The sequence below is a fragment of the Ambystoma mexicanum genome, chromosome 6q, assembly GCF_040938575.1.
Source record: "Ambystoma mexicanum isolate Mex_15411 chromosome 6q, UKY_AmexF1_1, whole genome shotgun sequence".
In the NCBI taxonomy this organism is placed as follows: Eukaryota; Metazoa; Chordata; class Amphibia; order Caudata; family Ambystomatidae; genus Ambystoma; species Ambystoma mexicanum.
The window spans coordinates 1,674,640,787-1,674,661,170 of NC_090937.1; the positions used below are offsets into that span (position 1 = coordinate 1,674,640,787).

The 20,384-nt window shown below is 47.3% G+C and overlaps 1 protein-coding gene across 2 annotated transcripts in view; it reads left to right on the forward strand.

Moving 5' to 3' along the window:
* Positions 1-20,384, forward strand: part of LOC138515683 (GLIPR1-like protein 1) — a 581,663-nt gene that overhangs the window by 298,460 nt on the left and 262,819 nt on the right. For both annotated transcript variants that reach the window (XM_069630354.1, XM_069630355.1), the window contains one exon: positions 5,793-5,902. In XM_069630354.1, coding sequence (XP_069486455.1) covers positions 5,793-5,902 — 110 coding nt within the window. The remainder of the gene's footprint in view (positions 1-5,792; positions 5,903-20,384) is intronic.

The window sequence follows — 20,384 nt, forward strand, 5'->3', positions numbered from 1 at the left end:
ATGAAAGAGGTTTTCCGTCAATTACTTCTACTGGCTGTGAAAAACTTCTTGCTTCATATGGAATGTCATGACTTCTGATCCAATCTTGATCAATGAAGACTCCCATTGCTCCGCAATCCACCAAGGCCAGTATGGGGTAGACCTTGTGCTTGGATGGCGATAAAAAGGCATGTAATATCACCAATTTGTTTTGTCCAGGAGAGTTCAAGGATGGAATTGATGTGGAGCAAACATCGCTCTCCCGAAACCTTGCTCCATTTATGATCGGGAGCTGGCGTTTCCCGAGCGTCGGGGAGGAGCCAGAGGACACTCTTTAACTAGATGTTTATCTGAGGCACAATACATGCACAAGCCTGTGTGTATCCTTCTTAACCTTTCCAGTGGGGAAATTGGTCCACGAAAGGTTCCAAGCTGCATGGGTTCAGAATAAGTGCTTGGATTCTTGGCAGATTCAGTCCTGGTAGTATTCTCTGGGGAGTGCCTTTGAATTGCGATTTTATTATTCTTTTCTTTTCGGCCTTTCTTGGATTCTGAAGTCTATTTGCATAGATAAGTCCAGGAGGGCCTGGAATGAACTAGGACGTGCCACTCTGGCTAATTCGTCCTTAATCTCTTCATTTAGACCTCTGCGAAACAAGGTAAAACTGGCTTCCAGGGGTCAGTCCGCCTCTTTGGCTAGCTGTTTGAATCTGGTAACGTAGGTCAACATGTCTTGGGATCCTTGTTGGAAGTCAAGTAACTTCTCTTGAGCACCGTGGACCAGCTCTGGACGTTCGAACATGGTCTTGAGTTCCGCGATGAAGCCTTCATAATCATCCAGGAGAGCATCCCCTGAATTGAGTAAAGGAGTGGCCCATGTAAGGGCATTGCCGGTAAGATGCGATATTATGAAGCCCACCTTAGCCCTAGGAGTTGAGAAATAGTAGGGCTTGAAGGTAAAATGTACCAAACAAGAATCCAGGAATCCACTTAAGGTCTTTGTGGAACCGTCGTATTTGTTGACCACTCCTCCCAATAATACGCTGCCTTGTTTGCGGAGTTACGTGACAAGACAAGCTGTCTTAGCGCCGCATTCTCGGCTTTTAAATTCTGCATCTCTGTGGAAAGTTCTTGCATTCTGCGCATCAAGTCCTGAATAGCATTCTCCATGGTAGAATCCATATTGATCGTTTGGCGTCTCAAACTGTCGTAAATCTCCCCCGTCTCACCTGTGATCGGGATCTCCCTTGTTCGGCCGCAGGACTCTTCCTGTGGATGGTTCGGGTCTTGAACAGGCTCGCCCGAGCCTCGTCAGGTTGCAGGACGCGTTCAGAGTTCCGGGAAGTTCGTGGTTCCAGGGTATCCAGGATTATCGATGAAAGAGTAAGTAGCGGGGGAAATTCCAGGAACAGGATAAAAGGGCAAGGAAGGAAGTAAGAGGATCAAAGGGAATCAATGCAGAGAGTAAGCACACGTCGGGTCACTCCCGAAGATAGCGTTGAGACGCGCGGACCCGCAGGGGCGTGACCAATTTATAGTATGTGCCACGACGTGAAGGCTAGTGCGTAGCACGGAGCTTGGTTCGGCCATGTTGGGAGGAACAAGGAGTACTAGCCCTTCGTGATAATGACCATGAGGTCCAGAAGGGGCAATTTCGCCGGGTCATGACAAGTTCAAATGGGCAAAACGGGGTCTCTTCAGGGGTCTGTAGCAGCTCAGGAAGGTGGGTGAGGCGATGAAGAATACGTTCCCACTATTCGAGGAGGATCTCCACTTGAGGGCAGAGCCGAGTCCAAGAGTTTGGAATAGTTTGCTAGTTCGCACTAGCAGTGGAAATGAGAGGGTTCCCAAGGGGCAACTCATGCGTAAAAATGGATGGAGGCACTAGCAGCCACCGGTTTGGGTTGCGATTACTCATATACCCCCCTGCGCACTCCAGACCAAACTTCGGCAGTCGAGTCCCCTTTGGTTGCAGGTTCAAGTGCAGCAATTTGGCTGCTCTGCAGCTTTCAGCAATGAAGATACAGCGATGATTCCCAAACGGGACAGTGGTGATATCTTTGCTCCTGGTGGATGGATCAAGCCAGTTTCACTGCAGCAGGCTTCAGGGGCGACAGGTGCACAAATGCACCGCACCTGCAAAGGTCGTCACCACGGCTGGGCGATACGCTAACCGCGTATACTTCGGTTTGGGTGCACTCACCTTACTCCAGACCTGGGAATGCCAGGTTTACGAAATTCGGTGTGAGAGTGCCGTGAACACAGAGCTAGCGACGTACCATGTTTTGAGGGCCTCCTCGAAACAGCAGCGGTATCAGGGCAAAGAGTCTGCGTAAGCTGGTCAGCCCACTGGATGGCCCAGGGATACTTCCAAGAAGGCTTACTTGCAGGGTTTGTTGAAGGTGCCAAGAATAGTTGGTTCCATTATTCCAATGGATCGAAGCGTCTTCGCAGACCTTCTAGGACGACCTGGTGCAGAGGGGTCCCACGGAATGACAGCGGGCTCAGGGTGCCAAACCTTTCAGCGGGTCACCAGCGGTTCCTCGACTCGGATTCTTAGTTTCAGGATACTTGGATCCTATCCTTTGTTCAGTAAGAACTCCAGAGATCGACATGGTGCCGGTAAACCCATTCCGCCAACCTTGTAATGAGGGCCAATGACTCCCGTTCCTGTGAGGAACTCCCTAGACCATCCACCATAGTAGCATATATGGAGATGAGCCGCTCTGCGAGCCCCTTCCTAAGGGCCTGGGAAAATGGGACCTCACTGGGAGAAACTCCCCCTTAGGGGACAATGACTCCTGTTCCTGTGAGGAACTCCCAAGACCTTCCACCATAGTAGCATTTATGGAGATGAGCCGCTCTGCGAGCCCCTTCCTAGGGGCCTGGGAAAGTGGGACCTCACTGGGAGAAACTCCCCCTTAGGGGACAATGACTCCTGTTCCTGTGAGGAACTCCCTAGACCATCCAGCATAGTAGCATATATGGAGATGAGCCGCTTTGCAAGCCCCTTCCTAGGGGCCTGGGCAAGTGGGACCTCACTGGGAGAAACTCCCCCTTAGGGGACAATGACTCCTGTTCCTGTGAGGAACTCCCAAGACCATCCAGCATAGTAGCATATATGGAGATGGGCCGCTCTGCAAGCCCCTTCCTAGGTGCCTGGGCAAGTGGGACCTCACTGGGAGAAACTCCCGCTGAGGGGACAATAGGCCTCATTAGGAGGCTAGCGGAATGGGTTTAACAGCGCCGGTAATGGTGCCGACGCCGTTAAACCCATTCCGCCCTATTACGAGGTTCCCTTGCGGGACTCGCTCTGGACGTCTGGTCAGACCAGACGTCCTTTGTGGGTCCCGCAAGGGCACCAGGGAGCTAACAACGGGCCTGTTATTAACAGGCCCTTTGTTAGCTCCCTCCCCATTCCCATTGAGCCCTATGGGGGCTGAAATGGGAATGGGAATGGTCCGGGTTCCATGAATGGGGAAATACCGGGCCCTCCAAAGTCGGAATGGCCCGGTATTTCCCCATTCAGGGAACCCAGACCGGAGTTTGGAGGCAGCCATGCCCTTAATAAGGGCATGGCTGCCTCCAAACTTGGGTCCGGGTTCCTTGAATGAGGATTACCGGGCCATTCCAACCTTGGAGGACCCAGGACCCAGTAAAAACCCATTCCCATTCCCATTTGAGCCCCCATAGGGGTCATAGGGCTCAATGGGAATGGGGAGGGAGCTAATAACGGGCCTGTTATTAGCTCCCTGGTCCCCTTGCGGGACCCGCAAAGGACGTCTGGTCTGATCAGGCGGTCAGAGCGGGTCCCGCAAGGGAATCTCGTAATAGGGCAGAATGGGTTTACCGGCACCGGCACCATTACCACCACCGTTAAACCCATTCCGCCCACCTCGTAATGAGGCCCAATGACTCCCGATCCTGTGAGGAGCTCCCTAGACCATCCACCATAGTAGCATATATGGCATTATAAGATCCAGAGACTTGGTTGGAGATAACATTAAAATACCCCATTATGATCAAGGATGAGGATCTGTCTCTTTAGGTAGAGATGTACATTTAATGGAGACTGAACGAGGAGACCCTGCTGAGGGTAAGCGAAGGAGAGGAAAGATGGGCCTTATCTTCATTATTTAAAAAAGAAATGGTAAAAGTGTCCTTCAAGTGTCTGCCTACTTCCCCTGACCGCCCCCCCAGATATGGAATGTGTGGCTGTCTTCCCCAAGAATCAAAGGAGAATATATGTTTCATGATCTGTCCATTCAGTCCTTGTGAGTTGCAACTGTTGTCTGCTCAAAGTGTCCTGCAAGCATGGAGGACACAGTTTCTGTTGTTCCGTGAATTATTCCCAACCGCCAATTATGTATGAAGAGTAAGCACTCACCAGTTCAGGTAATTTGGGCGTATTCTTTTTCTTAAATGGACTTGCTTCATTGTTCATGTACATGCAACATTCTTCTGTATATTTGGTCCCTCCTATTTTGTTAATCTATTCTTATCTAGTGAGTACTCCTTAGATAAAGATATGCCGATTAACAGGAAGAGAAATTAATGAAACATGGAAACCTATTTGAATAGTGTTTCTTCTATTTCATAAAGTGGGTTTTTCAAGTTTGGAACATGGTTTGTTAAATAAAGCAACAATTTTTACCCATATTTGGGTTCTGGATCAATACTTTACCCACTGTTGGGTATTCGGCTGATCCCGAAATACACTATTTGGTCCACTCTAAGTAGCCATGATGGAGAGCTAGGACTGCACGCAAGTAACTGTTCCTCAGATCTCACACTTATATCTGTGGCCCACCTAACAGGACTGACAGGCACTCCTGCTGTCACAAAACCTTCCTCCACGCTCCATCCTTCATTCCTTTTTCCTCTTTCTCATCAGTTGATCTTGCCCCTGCTCCTTTTCCATTGGTAGACTATGGTCTGGAAACACCTACACACAAGCCAAATCACTCTGTGACTACTACCGTCATGATTTGGCTTCAGTCCTATTCGCTTTGTTAAAAGCACTGACCTTCTTGTCCATTTTGGGTGATGTGGGAGCAGTGAACATCTGTTGTCTCAATGCCATCCACTCTTCCTGTAAACTTCAAATTCCCCCACCCAAGCTGTAATTTATCAAAGCAAGGCAGCCACAATGAGGCGGAATGGGGGAAGGCACCAAGCCACTGGGATAGTTCTTTATTAACACTATTCCTTTTCTTTTCTGTTCAAGCGTGCTGCTTTCCATTTTCTCAGTTGGTAAATCATATATCATCTACCAATTGAATTGACTCTCAGAGCATAGTGGGGGTGGTAAGGCTGTGAGAGTATAGAGGAAGATTACACAGTCTCACCGCCCCCTAGTACTAACTGAGGGGTTCATTTAAATCTCTTTCCTGAGGGGGATGAGATGTACGGTCAGGGGCTACTGCAGAAAAGAAGAAATCTGAGAGCGCCCCAGAAACAGGCATTGGGTATAGCACCCTTGGTTGAGAGCAATCAGAAATCTGGATGCCCTCAACAATCAAGTTGTTTTTTAGTAAGTGTTTCAATTATATCCTAGGAGCTTCGGTATTCTGTTGATGCTCAAGCTGCGCACAAGTCATATTTATAATTTACTTTAAAGAAAATAATTATGAGTACAATATAATTCTACACATGTTGTTCATGCTCACAGTTGCATAAACCAAATTATTGACTTGTGTTAAGCCTTTATACTAATGTATGTTTGTGAACCAAATATTTAGGTCACCAACCATTTTCAGGTGTACCACTATGTCTTCTTTATGTGATTTAAACCAAAAATATGTTTTTTCTAGCTTGTTTGGGCCAATAGTTACAAACTTGGATGCGCTGCACATGTATGTAACCGAGTTCCGGGCTTTGAGGAGGAATTTCTGATGATGGTTATATGCAACTATGGACCAGCGTAAGTTTCATATTTTTATGAATATACTATACTTTCTATAATCTCTCATGCTCCTTTTAGTAGCTGTTGTCACCATTAGAAGATTCAACTAAATAGTTCACCACACTCATACTCCATCCTCCACACTACTGCTCCCTCCAAACCACTCCTCCTCCTACCTCCAAACCACTCCTCCTACCTCCAAACCACTCCTTCTACCTCCGAACTATTACTCTTTCCTCCAAACCACTAATCCACCAAATCAATACCCCTCCCGCCAAATCAATACTCCTCCCCCAAACCACTGCTCCTCCTGCCAGGCCACTACTACTACTACTACTACTCAAACACCCTACCTTCACTCAGTACCATCTGTTTCACAATCAGTCCTTACACTAATCTTTCTACACACACTCACATTGAATTATCACTGCCACTCTCTAACAAATAGCTCACCTTCTCCAAATATTACCTTCCTCCCTCCCGCTGTTCACTTGTCTGTTGTCCACCTCAACATCTAACCTCACTCGAATAACCCACACTTCCTACTTCCTGTTCTTCTCTTATATTACTCCCTCCTTCCTGGGATTGGTCCTCTTTCCCTGGCCAATCTGGCCATGTCTTCCCCAACTGGGCATGTGTGTAAAGTGCAAATTCTTAAGTAGTGTACTAAACCCTGCCCACTTTCCTCATGCTAGGTTGCCACGGAACGGCCATGGCGACACAGTAAAGCAAGTGTTCGTGTTATGGGGCTCTGGTCCGAACGTCCCCAAGGCATGTTCATTTGGGGAGGGAGACCCTTCACCCCCTATAGTCTACGGTGGTCTAATTGGCTTATGTCTTGTTGCTCAGGCATGCTGTAGCATTTCAGCAGCCCTGCATTGTTCTTCCAGTGGCCGCATAGAAGTCCAGGCTCAAAAGAACTCGGGAGCTAAGAACCAAACTCTTAAAACACAGCATTTTACTAACAAGAAGGAATTCCTATGCCTAGTCCATGTTAATCCCACAGGAGAAGGCATCAGCTATCACCAATCAATGGTATTAAGGCAAATTCAGATGGCGGTACTAGAATTAGCAAATTTCAACCTGACGGCCAGAGCCCTTGGATGGAGAAAACACAGAAGACTATGCTTACCTGGTTCCACTGACTTGGGGTATATGCCGCGATCTGGCAAATCAGACAAATCAAAACTGTTTGCAGATCTCTGATGCTGTACCTTGAACACTCCTTCAGCCTCTCCCAATTATAAATGTACCTTTCTTAGGATCTGTCCCTTGAAACTTTCCAAATCTGTGACTCAATATATCCCGGTGAGCATTGATTATGCAAACGGATATCCTGATGCATTTCCTTGTAGAATCAATACCACAAAACGTGTCTTGAAGGTTCCTATAACTTTCTTTAGTGGAACGGGTTTTCCAGCTGAAATCACGGGCCTGGGAAGTAGTTTCATTTTAAAACTGGTGGGTTAGCTTAACTTCAAGACCCTCTGGATCTCCATTTACCACCATACCTACTGCCTAGTGGAGCTGTTAAGTCAAACTCTAAAACACATCCTTATGAAGGACATCTGGGACGACCTAATCCCAGGGGGTCTGTTCGCCATCCTGGAAATGCCATAGTCATCCTCAAACCTATCCCAATTTGAGCTGGGGTATGACAGGATCCCTTCAATCCCTGCACATCAAGCGTGAAGACTGGGAGGGAGACGGGAGCAGACAGACCAATGACCACACACTATTGGGAAGTGCACAAGAATGCACAAAGTAGGTGTACCAACTGATTAGAACCCGTCTACAAGGGGGCCATGCAGGAGAAAGAAGAAAACAAAGAAGCCAAGCCAGACTACGCACCTTTCACGTGGGAGATATGTTAATGTCCTTACTCCTGGCCACGCAGAACACATTACTGGCATGGTGGCTCAGCCCCTATGACGTGATGGAAGTGGTCCAACAAGAAGACCAGTGGAAGCCATCCCAGCTGTACCACAATAATAGACTAAAAATCTGGACAGGGAACAGCAACCCAAAGCTGCTTCTGTTATGTGCCAACATCATGAGGGAGACACCAATAGCTATCAAGGTTGGTTGGGCACCTATGACAGAAATCAGGCTCACTGTTTTATTTGGATTGATGAGAATCAGAGGTGTTCTTTCATTGGCTTGCCATTCAAGGAGCACATCATTGCAGCCCTACCCAACCCAGCTAATATAACCTACCTGTCATCTTTATAGCCTTGCAATCCTGTGTCTCCAGAAGGTTATAGAACACCTCCTTCTAGGTCTTCCAGCACGTTTATCCTGCCAAATAATGGAGTGATTTATAAAGTAGAAAGTCTTATATTATTGTTGATGAACCGTAGTGATGTTGTAATGACCTAGTTTTGGTTTAGGGTAACCTGTCAGGGGGTGAAGATTACTGACGGGAGAAGTCATTCCGTATATGCCTTATCAGCCAAGCGGTGTATGTAGGCCACCCTTGTGACAGCTTCCGTCTAAGGACAACTGTCTACTTTTCATCACAGTTCAGGATGGCTGGATCTATTGGACACAGGCACACTAACTTGCTGAAAGAACCCCAAAGGGAATGGAACATAGCCGTCTCTTATTAATGTGCACCTGTCCATTATCAAATGTTGCCTTCAGCAAACTGGGAAAAGCTAGAACTGATATGATATGATATTTTATTTCTATCGCGCTGGTACACAAGTGTTTCAGAGCGTGACAAGGCAAGGGAGGGGAACAGGGGAAAACAAAACAGCGATCTTACTAGGCCCAGTGACATTGAGAACGCGCAAGTGCATGGGAGAGGGGGGAGGGGAAAAGTGCATGGAAGGGGGAGAGGTGGAAAGTGCGAAGCAGAGGAAAAACAGATAAATAACAATAAATAAATAATAGAGGCAACAAACAGTGGTAATGCAGCCAGCAATTTGCAAGTGCTAGGTCTAAGGCAGCAGACAGGGTAGGTCTGATAAGTGGAGGAAGAAAAAGGGGGGGTGGGGGCTGTATAGGTACAAATACAGGCCCGAGTGCAAGGGGTGGCCCGGAGGCAGTGCGGGAGGGTGGCAGGGTGAGCAGGTACCTGGGCCCAGAGGACAGAGGGTGGCCAGTTGCACGGTGCCAAGAGAGAACAGATCAGCAGGGGAGAGGGGGAGCGAAGGCAGAAGAAAAGAGGAAGGTCTTGAGGTGCTTCCGTAACCAGAGATGGTTCTCCCCAAGTTTTAGAGTGGCAGGGAGGCTGTTCCAGAGGGAGGCCCCAGCTCATTTCTTTGAAAAAAGACTGACCCTAAGGGAGTTGGAGATTACTGGATATGCTGTTTCCCAAATCCCTCTGGCAGGCGAAACTCCACCCCCCTCCCGAATACCTCCTAACTCATAATTTCCCTAAAAGTGGAATTTCTTACATTTATTTATTTAATTGAAAAAGACCCTGCTCTCACAGATACGTGCCAGAGGAGCAGTTGATTGATAGCTATGGAGACATTCTCACCAAAGCCCAGACGAGTGCTGGGAGTAGTGCCCACAGAGGAGTTATACGAGTTATACGACTCAAACCATATTTTACAGTAAACCATATTTGCTCACTGAAGCCAGCAAGCAAGTAATATGTGAATTGTTAAAAAAAAGTCGGTTGACCTTCTTTTCATTGAGAGGTCATACAGCGAGTGGTTCTAACCAGTTGTATTTGCGGCAATGTCTGACAACATATGACGATTTTGCATCGACTTCCACCGCTAAACAAAATTTCCAGGTCCTATGCTTATATAATGCGGCAGATAGACAATTTGGTGGAACCGTTAGGCATAGCACGATTCATTTCAACCATACATTTGACAGAGGGCTAAGGCAAGTGCCCTGGGATAAGGAAGCAAAACCCAAGACTGCCTTTTCCACCCCCGTGAATCTGTTTCAGTTTAGGTTCTTTCCCTTCTTGCTCTGGAATGCTGCCCCAGCAACATTCCAGAGGCGGATGGACCGAGTCCTGGCCCTCTGCCGATCCTTAGCCAGAGCCTACTTCGATGATATTGTAATCCACGGTTCTTCCTGGAAAAAACATCTTTTACTCTTAGGGTATTTATTAAGCTTCAGGAAGCAACAGAGTGCTTAATTATCATAGGTGTAAGAATATGGTTAGGATACATCAGCACAAGGGAGTGGGAATCTAACAACACAGGAAGGCACTAGCAATGGATCTGCAAGGAACCAGGGGAGGAAACAGTGGGGATCAGATCACCCAGTCTCAGATAAGGTGTATGGACCTATGTGTTAGGAAGGAGCCATTCCTTTAAGTGAGGGGGTGAGTTGGATGTTCATGAGGGGAGGTTTCAGAGTCTTGGGGCATAAACAGAGAAGGCCTGTCTTCTGATGTCTACCTTCCTGCAATGTCAGAGTTTTAGTCTGGACATGTATTTACCTCTGGTGGATTGTAGGCCTGCAGAGATGCTAAAGTCTGTCAGTGTGGTACCTTGGGGAGTTAATGGGGACTGCCTTGTATATGATGCAACAGGATTTGAAAATGATACGGGCTTGCAGCGGGAGCCAATGCAGTTCGATGAGAGTCGGGGTGATGTGGTCGAATTTGCAGAGTCCTTTGATGAGTTGTGCTGCAACAGGCAGGACACATCTAAGGGGAGCCAGTGCAGTTGCCGAAAGGCCTTCCAAAAGGAAATTGCCACCATCGAGGTGGGAGAGGACCATGGCTTTTAGAGTAGACCTGAAGTTGTTTTCTGAGATGAAGGGCTTGATTTTTTGTAGGACAGAAAATTGGTACCAAGTCGTTTGTGTCTTCCCTGATATGTGCTGCTTAAAGAATAGGTTTCTGTTGATGTTGGACCCACGGGCCTTGGCGCAGGTGGCCAGCTGGGGTGTATAGTCCTCGAGATGCACAGCAAGGAGACACAGGTCTGGATGTCCTGGTGTTTTATGTTGTTGGTCAGCAGTAGGAATTCAGTCTTGGAAGGATTGACCTTCACGTAAGCACTTGACATCCATGGCTGGATTAATGAGAGGCAGGCCTTTAGCCTGTGATGTCTTTGATGGAAGAACTATTGAAGTAGAGCTGCTTGTCATCTGCATATTGGTGGATGTGGATGTTGTGTGGAGCAAGGAGGGTTTCAAGTGGTTCCATGTAAGACAAAGGGTACCTGACATCCGCTGTTCTGAGTGTGTACATGTGTTTGCATATTCTTGTTCTTATTTCTCGGATAGTACTGCCAATTTACTTTAATTTGCTCACAGAAATGATCACATAAATAACAAATTTAGATCTACAGTTAATGAATTGTTTGATACTGTGTTTATAGTTAGTGCCAAACTGGACATGGGGCCTCATTCCGAGTCCGGCGCTAACCAATGGCGGTAGTAGCGCCTTGGTCGGCACCGGACCCGTACCGGCACCGCCCTGGTGGAATGGGAAATTACTGCCCTGTTCCGAGTTGACCAGGACGGTAATTTCCCATTCCCCAGGGCTCTTCCCCATTCCCAAATGAGCCCCCATAGGACTCAATGGGAATGGGGAAATTGCAAATAACGGTGATCGTACTTTACGGTCACCGTTATTGGCTAAAAAGCCCCTGCTAAAAGCAGGCATTAAGGACGAGGGCGCAAAGGGAACTCGGAATGTGGCGGTAAGGGATTACCGGCACTGGTCTTGTTATCGGTGAATGGTATCCCTTACTCCCTATGCTAATAACCCTGTACTGCACTTTCCCCTCTCCCTTTCCCCCATGCACTTTTCCCTTCCCCTCTACCCTTGCACTTGCGCGATCTGAATGACACCTGGCCTAGTAAGATCGTTGTCTGTCTCCCCTTGTTCCCCCCCCTGCCTCGTCGCGCCTTGAAACACTTGTGTATAGGCGTGTTACAAATGCCTTATCATATCATATCATATCATATCATATCATACTGTAATTGATTTGAAAAATCCTTTTTTGAATGGAATGTGTCCTCCCACGTATTCCCTCATCTTTAATATATTCCATCCAACGTCAGCTGCACTGGTATTTGTCTATGACAGGAAAGGCCTTGAAGGAGAGGGAGGGGAAATTCATCTTGGGTAGGCCCCCATTGAAATCCCCTTCGACCACTCCTTCAAAGAGGAGATCTTTGGATGAGATAAGTTCGAGGGGCATTTCGCCTCTTCGTAAGCACTCGAAACACTACAAGCGCTCTTGATCAAGAAGTAGTTACCACCATTCTTCATCTTCGTCCACCAGTAAAAAATCAAAGAAGAGATGACATCTCTCGCACTCCTCATCTTCAGACTCCTCCCCGACTGCAGAGTGAGTTTCCAGTTAAGTCTGCTACCAAAGCCAAATGGGAGCCTTTTCGCCTCCAGATGATGATGGTCTTTGAGAAGGCAGCTTTTCCCGCCCCTTTGAAAAAGTTAAAGAAGGCTTCTGATCTCATCTATCTAGCCTCATGAAGCCGATAAGGGGTCTGCAAAGGTTGCTGCTTGTGCGCCCTCGTGTCCAGGCAAAAAACCTTTGAAGCTCCCACGAGACGCTTCGGAGACCTCAAAGTCTCGAGATAAGCTGAAGGTTAAGCCTCAAACCTCCACCCTTTCGACAGGAATCACATTGAGTTCCCTGACTTCAGGACCATCAGCGTTGAAGCCACTGACGTCATCGATAGAGGTGTAGAAGGTTTTTAAACGTCGGCCTAGAACAGACTTTTTCAAGTCTATGGGCTTCATTACGAGGGCTCCGGTCTTGTAAAAATTATAGAGGAATTGCTGATAATACCAGCACCAGCATTTTTACCAGACCAGGGAAACCCACATTTGCTGGTGGGGGTGCTGATCTACCGGCAGGCCTGATCTGCCGGTAGATCAGGCCCCTATTGGCAAAGAAATGCCAAAATCACGACGCTGGTACTACCGGTGCTGGTCATTCCAGCAATCCCATCCCATAGAGTCGTATGGGACTCCATGGAATGGGAACTTACTGCTGCCCGCCAATATCCCGGTAATACCAGGATATCAGGCGGCAGAGACGGTAGGGTCAATTTCACAGTATATTGCCAGAATTACTGGCAGGATACCGGGAAACTTACAATGACCCCCTATGTCTTCTATTTTTGAGGAGGAGGAAGTCACTAATCAGGATACTCCTCCTTTTGGCCTGGGAATTGGAACTCTCAGTGTTCCTGAGGCCTTGATTCCTGAGGAGCCCAGGATGCAGCCTCTGGTGCATTCATTAATTGATGCTAGTGGGCTAGATCGCTCCACACAGGTGGAATTTGCCATCTCATAACCTTCTGCATATGCAGATGCTTCCCATAGCTTAGTCTTGGGAAAATTGACTGAGTATCTGGGCTGCACAAGGCCAGTTGCGGTCTACCAACAAGATGACCGCATAGATAATCTCGACAAAGGCCCTCCTAAAGACCCTGTTCTCGCTTTCCATACTGCTTTGAAGAGCAGAGTCATGGCAAATTTGGAAAGTCCTGATACTAATCCTGCTGTTAATAAGGATTTCACCAGGAAATACAGGCCTTTGAGTGTGGATCCGGAGTTCTTATCAAAACATCCGTCTCTTCAGAGTCTAGTGGTGCAAGCTGTCACTTCTTCATCAAGGGCAGCCGCATATCCTTCAATTAACCCTGATAGGGACGATAACAAGTTTGATCCTCTAGCAAAAAGACTTTTCGAGTGGATTGTGTCCTCCAACTTATTCCTCATCTTAGATGTATTCCATCCAGCTTTGCTGCTCTTGGGAAATTTTTTCGGCAGAGGGCGCCGTGCGTCGATGTCGTCGAGTCGATTGTCCCTCGAAGGCCTCCGTCGAGGGTGACGTCTTTGGGTGTATAAGTAGCACGCGCGGCACCCGTTGGCTTCAGTTCCGTTTTTCCGCAGTATACGCTGCTTCGGACATTCGGCGCGCCTCGAGTTCTGTGAGAAGATATATAATAACGAAATATGTCCTCGTCATCGACGCCGACCACGATCCTGAAATCGGAATTCAAAAAGTGCAAATCGTGCGGGTCAAAAATGTCGATCACGGACCCGCATCGAGAGTGTTTGTGGTGCCTCGGAGAAGGCCACGACATTGAGGCCTGTGCGAAGTGTCAGGCGATGATGGGGAAGGCCTTGCGAGAGAGGAGAGGAAAGCTACAGGTAGGTCGAAAAACCGATCTAAAAACCTCTAGCGTCGAGTCGAGATCCCGTGAGAAGAATTCTCCTCGACGCGAAAGGCATCGATCGAGGTCCCGTAGCGATTCTCGACGCTCGTCGTCTTCGTCAAAAAGATCGAAGAAACAACGCTACAGTTCTCCCTCCACCTCGTTGTCAGACGAGTCTCCAAAAAAGATAAAACACCCCACGAAACATTTGACTACCGAAGAGTGGGAAGCATTCAGGGTCAAAATGATGGAGGTGTTTGAAAAAGCGAAGCCTCAGTCCGCGCCTTCTTCGGAAGCCGGCCGGGAGCGTCATCGCTCCGACACTCGCGTGTCCTCGAGCCCGGGTGATCGAAAAAGGAAGGATAGGGAACCTTCCAGGACGGCGAGTGAAAAGCGCTCGAGTCGAGTCGACCGCTCGAGGTCATCGACGCCGTCCGAGACCCATCATACCTCGAAGGGAAAATCTTCGAAGGTCGCCTCAGCGCACTCGAAGCAGGCCCTGTCGAGGACCACGGTGTCGTCGACGCCGTCGACGCTGTTATCGACGTTGACGCCGAAACCCTCGGCGCCAAAGGCTCCAGTCAAGCCAGGGAAGCCAGTAAAAGAGAAGGTCAAGGTTACAAAACCTGTATTGTCCTCAGAGCCAGGTACTAGACCTCTTCCTCCTCCTCTCCCAGAGAAGGTTTTCAAGCCTCTCCCCAGAAAGGAGTTTTTCAAATCCCTGACCTCAATTTTTGAGGAACGGGAGAGATCTGATGAGGAGAATGTACCTTTTGGGCTGGAATATGGCACCCCAAATGTCCCAGAATGTTTGATTTCAGAAGAAAGCAGAATGAGGGACTTGGTGGAATCATTACACAATGCAAGTAGCATTGACACATCTCCTGAAAACGACTTTGGCAGACCAGAACAAGGAGAGCATGCCAGTCCATCATACCGTCAGTTAATGACGAAGGTAGTAGATTACTTAGGATGGGCTAAACCATCAGCCCAATTCATCCAGGATGACTTAACAGATATATTGGACCATGATCCCACCGAAGACACAGTACTACCCTTTCATGTAGCCCTGCAAAATAGGGTGGACAAGAATTGGGAAACTCCGGATTCTATTGCTCCGGTAAATAAATCCCTCACCTCAAAATACCGCCCGGCCAGTAGCGACCCCGGCTATCTGTCCAAACACCCAACTCCCGAGAGTCTGGTCATAGAGGCAGCCACAGCTTCTAACAAATTGCATACCCATCTATCCCTCCAGACAGGGATGATAAGCGTGTGGATGGTTGGGCACGGAAGGTATTTATCTGCCAACTCCACATGTGCCTTGGCAAAATGTTTGTACACTCTTTGGGAGTGCATAGCAATGGCGGAGGAGCACATACCAGAAGGGGAAGAAAGGGAAGGGTTCCTAGCCATCGTTAGAGATGGAAAGGAAGCCATGCAGGAATCCCTTCAAACTGGATTGGACACTGCAGATAGTGTAAGCAGGTCCATGGGCACTAGCACGGTAATGCGCAGATTTGCGTGGTTACAGAAGTTGGGTTTCGCACCGGACATACAGAACCGCCTTCTGAACATGCCTTTTGATGGGTATCACCTTTTTGGCAACAAGGCTGACGAGAGTCTTGAGAGGTTGCAGACCTCAAAAGCAGCTGCCAAATCTTTAGGAGATGCTATTACGCAACCTCAGCCTTTTCGTGCACAAGGACAGTCATGGAGGGGACAATTCTATCGTTACTACACCTCATATGGAAAGGCGAGAGGAATGGCCAGTCAAAGGTGCCAGAAAAAGGCCACTCGTTGTGGACGAGGAAAACGTGCTAAACCAGCTCCAGCTGCAGCCTCTCTGCCATCAGCGGCTGCAACATCCGCCACAAAACCGCTTTAAGGACTTGCATCACAAAACACCTTAGGGGGCAGGCTGTCACAGCATCTGCAAGAATGGCGAGCCATTACTTCAGATGTTTGGGCTCTAGAAATAATAGCCCAAGGTTACTGACTTCCTTTTCTAACGCAACCTCAAAGCAATCCACCAGGGAGACACCCATTGAAGTCTTCAAACTCGCTCCTACAGCAGGAAGTTTTAACCCTGCTGGAGAAAGGTGCTATAGAACCAGTACCTGCAGCGGAGAGGAACAAGGGATGGTACTCCCCGTATTTTTTTAGCCCCAAAAAGGACGGAGGACTGAGACCCATCTTGGACTTAAGAAACTTGAAAAAGTTCCTCAGAAAGGACAAGTTCAAGATGGTTACCCTTTCTCAGATCCTTCAGGCCCTTCAACTCCAGGACTGGTTGGTGTCATTGGACCTCCAGGATGCTTATTTTCATGTGCCGATTCATGTCAAACACAGAAAATACCTGAGGTTCGTAGTTGGCGACTCACATTATCAGTTTCGAGTCCTCCCTTTCGGGTTCACCTCCGCCCCGAGGGTCTTCACCAAGTTAATGGTAGTGGTGGCAGCGCACCTCAGGAGAGGGGGGATTCATGTCTACCCCTACATGGACGATTGGTTGATCGAGCGTGTTCTGCCGAGCAATCACTGGATCATCTGAAAGTTACCTGCCACTTCCTCCACAAACTGGGCTTCTCCCTCAATTTCAAGAAGTCACAGATGACACCTTACCAACAGCTTCAGTACATAGGAGCTGTATTAGACACGTCCTTGGGAAAGAGCTCGCCTCCCAAGTCGAGGGCTCAAGACATTCTTCAGATGGTTTCCAAATTCCAAAATGCCCAAAATCTCCAGGTTTACGACTTTTTAAGGTTGCTCGGCCTCATGGCATCCTGCATCTTTCTGGTGCTAGAGGCACGCCTGACGATGAGATCCCTTCAATGGGCCTTAAAGACTCAGTGGTCCCAGTTCTCGGGTCAAATGACAGATCTTCTTCAGATTCCAAACAAGGTCAGACAAGACCTTCTATGGTGGACCTGTACAGAGAACATCCTAAAATCAACGGTCGTTGGTCTCCATCGGAGTCCAAACTACATATCAACCTTTTAGAGCTGAGGGCAATCAGACTAGCGCTGAAGGCCTTCCTGCCATCTGTCAGGGGAAAGAATGTCCTGATAATGACGGACAACACAGTGGCCATGCACTACCTAAACAAAAGAGGAGGTGTGGGGTCACTACCCCTGTGCAGAGAGGCAATGCAGCTCTGGTATTGGGCGATTCAGGAAGGAATATCTTTAACGGCAATTCATCTAGCCGGGGAAGAGAATATGACAGCAGATGTTCTAAGCAGGCAGAGCACGGTATCCCACGAATGGGAACTGGCTCAGGAAGTCCTTCAAGAGATCTTCGCCGTTTGGGGAACCCCTCAAGTAGACCTGTTTGCAACCGAAATCAACCGAAAATGCGAAAGGTATTGCTCAAGGGAATTTCCCCCGAGAGGAGCCCTGGGAGACATGTTCCTGGTGGAGTGGAATTTCCCACTATTGTATGCGTTCCCTCCGATTCCCGTCATTCCTCAGGTCATCAGGAGGCTGAGAAGGTTTCAGAAGCCGCATGATCCTAATTGCCCCGGATTGGGCCAGGAGAACGTGGTACCCGGACCTTTTAGACATGTCCATCTGTCCTCCAGTACGTCTTCCTCAGAGAGAGAACCTTCTCTCTCAAATGGATGGTCAGGTTCTCCATCCAGAGGTCAAAACGCTCAACCTTCATGCTTGGTATCTGAAAGGCTGAGATACAGGGATTGGAACCTTCCAGATGACGTTATGGAGGTGTTGCTTTCGGCAAGAAGGCCAGCAACAAAGTCTCTATACCGTTGCCGTTGGAAAAAGTTTTGCAACTGGTGCAGAGAAAAGAATGTCGATCCTTTTCTATGTTCTTTTCCAGAAGTATTATCTTTCCTTCTGATCCTAGCACACAGAGGTATGAATATCGGAACAATAAAAGGTTACCTTGCGGCGCTTTCCATTTTCAAGCGCTCATCGGAAGAATGTTCCTACTTCAAAATTCCTTTGATAATACAATTCTTAAAAGGACTCACTAATGTGTTTCAAGTACAGATCTGGGATCTAAATTTAGTCCTAAAATTCTTAATGTGTGCTCCTTTTAAGCCTATGCACACGTGTCCATTAAGATTACTAACGTGGAAAACAGCCTTCTTGGTTGATCATCAGCAAGAAGAGTGAGCGAATTGCAGGCACTGTCTTCTGGGCCACCCTATACTGTGTTCCATAAAGACAGAGTTGTGTTGAGGGTAAAACCATCATTTTTACCGAAAGTAATATCTGATTTTCATTTAAGTCAGAAAATTGTCTTACCCGCATTCTATCCTCCACCCCATCCTTTGAAGGAGGAGGAAAGATTACACAGGTTGGATCCGAAAAGAGCTTTAAGCTTTTACATCTCTAGACTTTCCAGACTTAGAGTGGACAACCAGCTGTTTATAAGTTACACTGGGTCAATCGGTGACAAAACAGACAATTTCACGCTGGATTGTGCTTTGCATTTCAGAATGCTACAGACTAGCTCAAAAAGACCCTCCGGGAGGGTTAAGGGCTCATTCCACCAGCTGGCGCCATTTTTTTCAATATGAAAGCAAGCGGGACAACCAGCAACGCGTTTTCACGCGAGCAAGGTGCCCGGCTGCTACTACTTTTGCTTACACAACAGGTAAGACTCCCCCTGTGGGGCGCTTGAACTCTAGCTGACAGAACAATTTGTACATAATATTTGTTAGAATTTGGTTATTGTTTATATCACCAGGAAGTTAAAGAAGTTATATTAAGGACATGCAACAGCTAACACAAACAAGCATGCTTGAGTGAAGAGAAATTGGATAAATTACCAATAAGGAAGCACAGTAAATCAGGCCAAAGATTTAAAGCAACGGTTTACACATGTACCCTTTTTGTAATATGTATAGTAGAGCTGACTTTAAGCATAATTCAAAATATATGATTAGTTCATTTGTTAATGGAAAGTTATACAAATACCTTAGTTAATTTTTATTTTTTCTTTTTTTCTTTATTATTAACAGTTCCTGATGAAGGTCTATCATTGACCGAAATGCATTGAACAATATAACGTTTGCCAAAGGCCTCAGAAAGATGTAAATGGTTGAATAAAAATATTTTTACTATAAATTCATCGGAATTATCAGTACTTTTTCAAGAATTATTGAAGAAATTAAATACTCTTTAAAAAGAAATTTAGTGGGATACCCACACGAGTCCTGCCAGCAGACTGGTGATAATTAACCAGTCAACATTATATTAATAACCTGGATGCTTCCCAGTCTAGGGAGCTAACTATTGGAAAAGCAGTACTATAATCAGCCATCTAAGAGTATCGAAAAATCTACCCCCTCCTCCAGAGGAATTGTCCATACTGCTTTGGAGTCTATCTAAGATGAGGAATACGTTGGAGGACACAATCCACTCAAAGAACAAGTTACTTACTAACTGGTAACGTTCTTTCGATTGGATTCCTCCAACGTATTCCTCATCGCCCTCCCAGCCTACCCCTCTGTAGATTTTTCTGGGTTATTGCCATCTCAAATCTCGCAAGGCTCATACCTGTCTGCCGGCACAATCTATACAGTACATGATCGAAGATAAAAAGGGGAAAAACAGAACTGAGGCCAAAGGGTGCCGCACATGCTACTTATTCACCCGATGACGTCACCCTCGACGGAGGCCTTCAAGGGACCATCGACTCGATGACATTGACGCACGGCGCCCTCTGCCGAAAAAATTTCCGAAGAGCAGCAAAGCTGGATGGAATACATCTAAGATGAGGAATAAGTTGGAGGAACATCCAATCGAAAGAACGTTGGTAAGTAATTTGTTCTTCTCAGCCAGCAGTATGGCTTTAAAATCCATCAATGCCACAGGTGCATTGGCCAGATTTACATTCAGTCTGTGGGAAGTGATGCCTATGGCTGCTAAACACATTCCTGATGGTGAAAAAAGGGAAAGATTTTTAAATATAGTAAAGAATGGCAAGGAGCAAATATAGTAAAGAATGGCAAGGCGCAATATGCTAGTCGCTCCAGTCCGGATTGGATTCAGCTGACAGTGTGAGCCGAGTGATGGCAGCCTGTACTGTCTCGCAGAGATTTGCCTGGCTGTGCAAGTCTGGCTTTGCACCAAATGTCCAAGCAAGGCTCCTGAACATGCCTTTCGACGGATCCCATTTGTTTGGCTCCAAGGCTGATGAAAGCTTGGAAAAGCTTCAATTCTCAAAAGCAGCGGCGAAATTGCTAGGTACAGCAATTCGAGAGCCACAACAGACCCAGATGGCTTCTCAAGGTTGGAGGGTCCGTGACTTTTGCTATTTCTCATCGGTTCAAAGGACAAGAAGTCAGAGCACACAAAGGGGACAGAAGAGATTTCCTCATGGTGGATGAGGACGAGATGGTAAGTCCGCC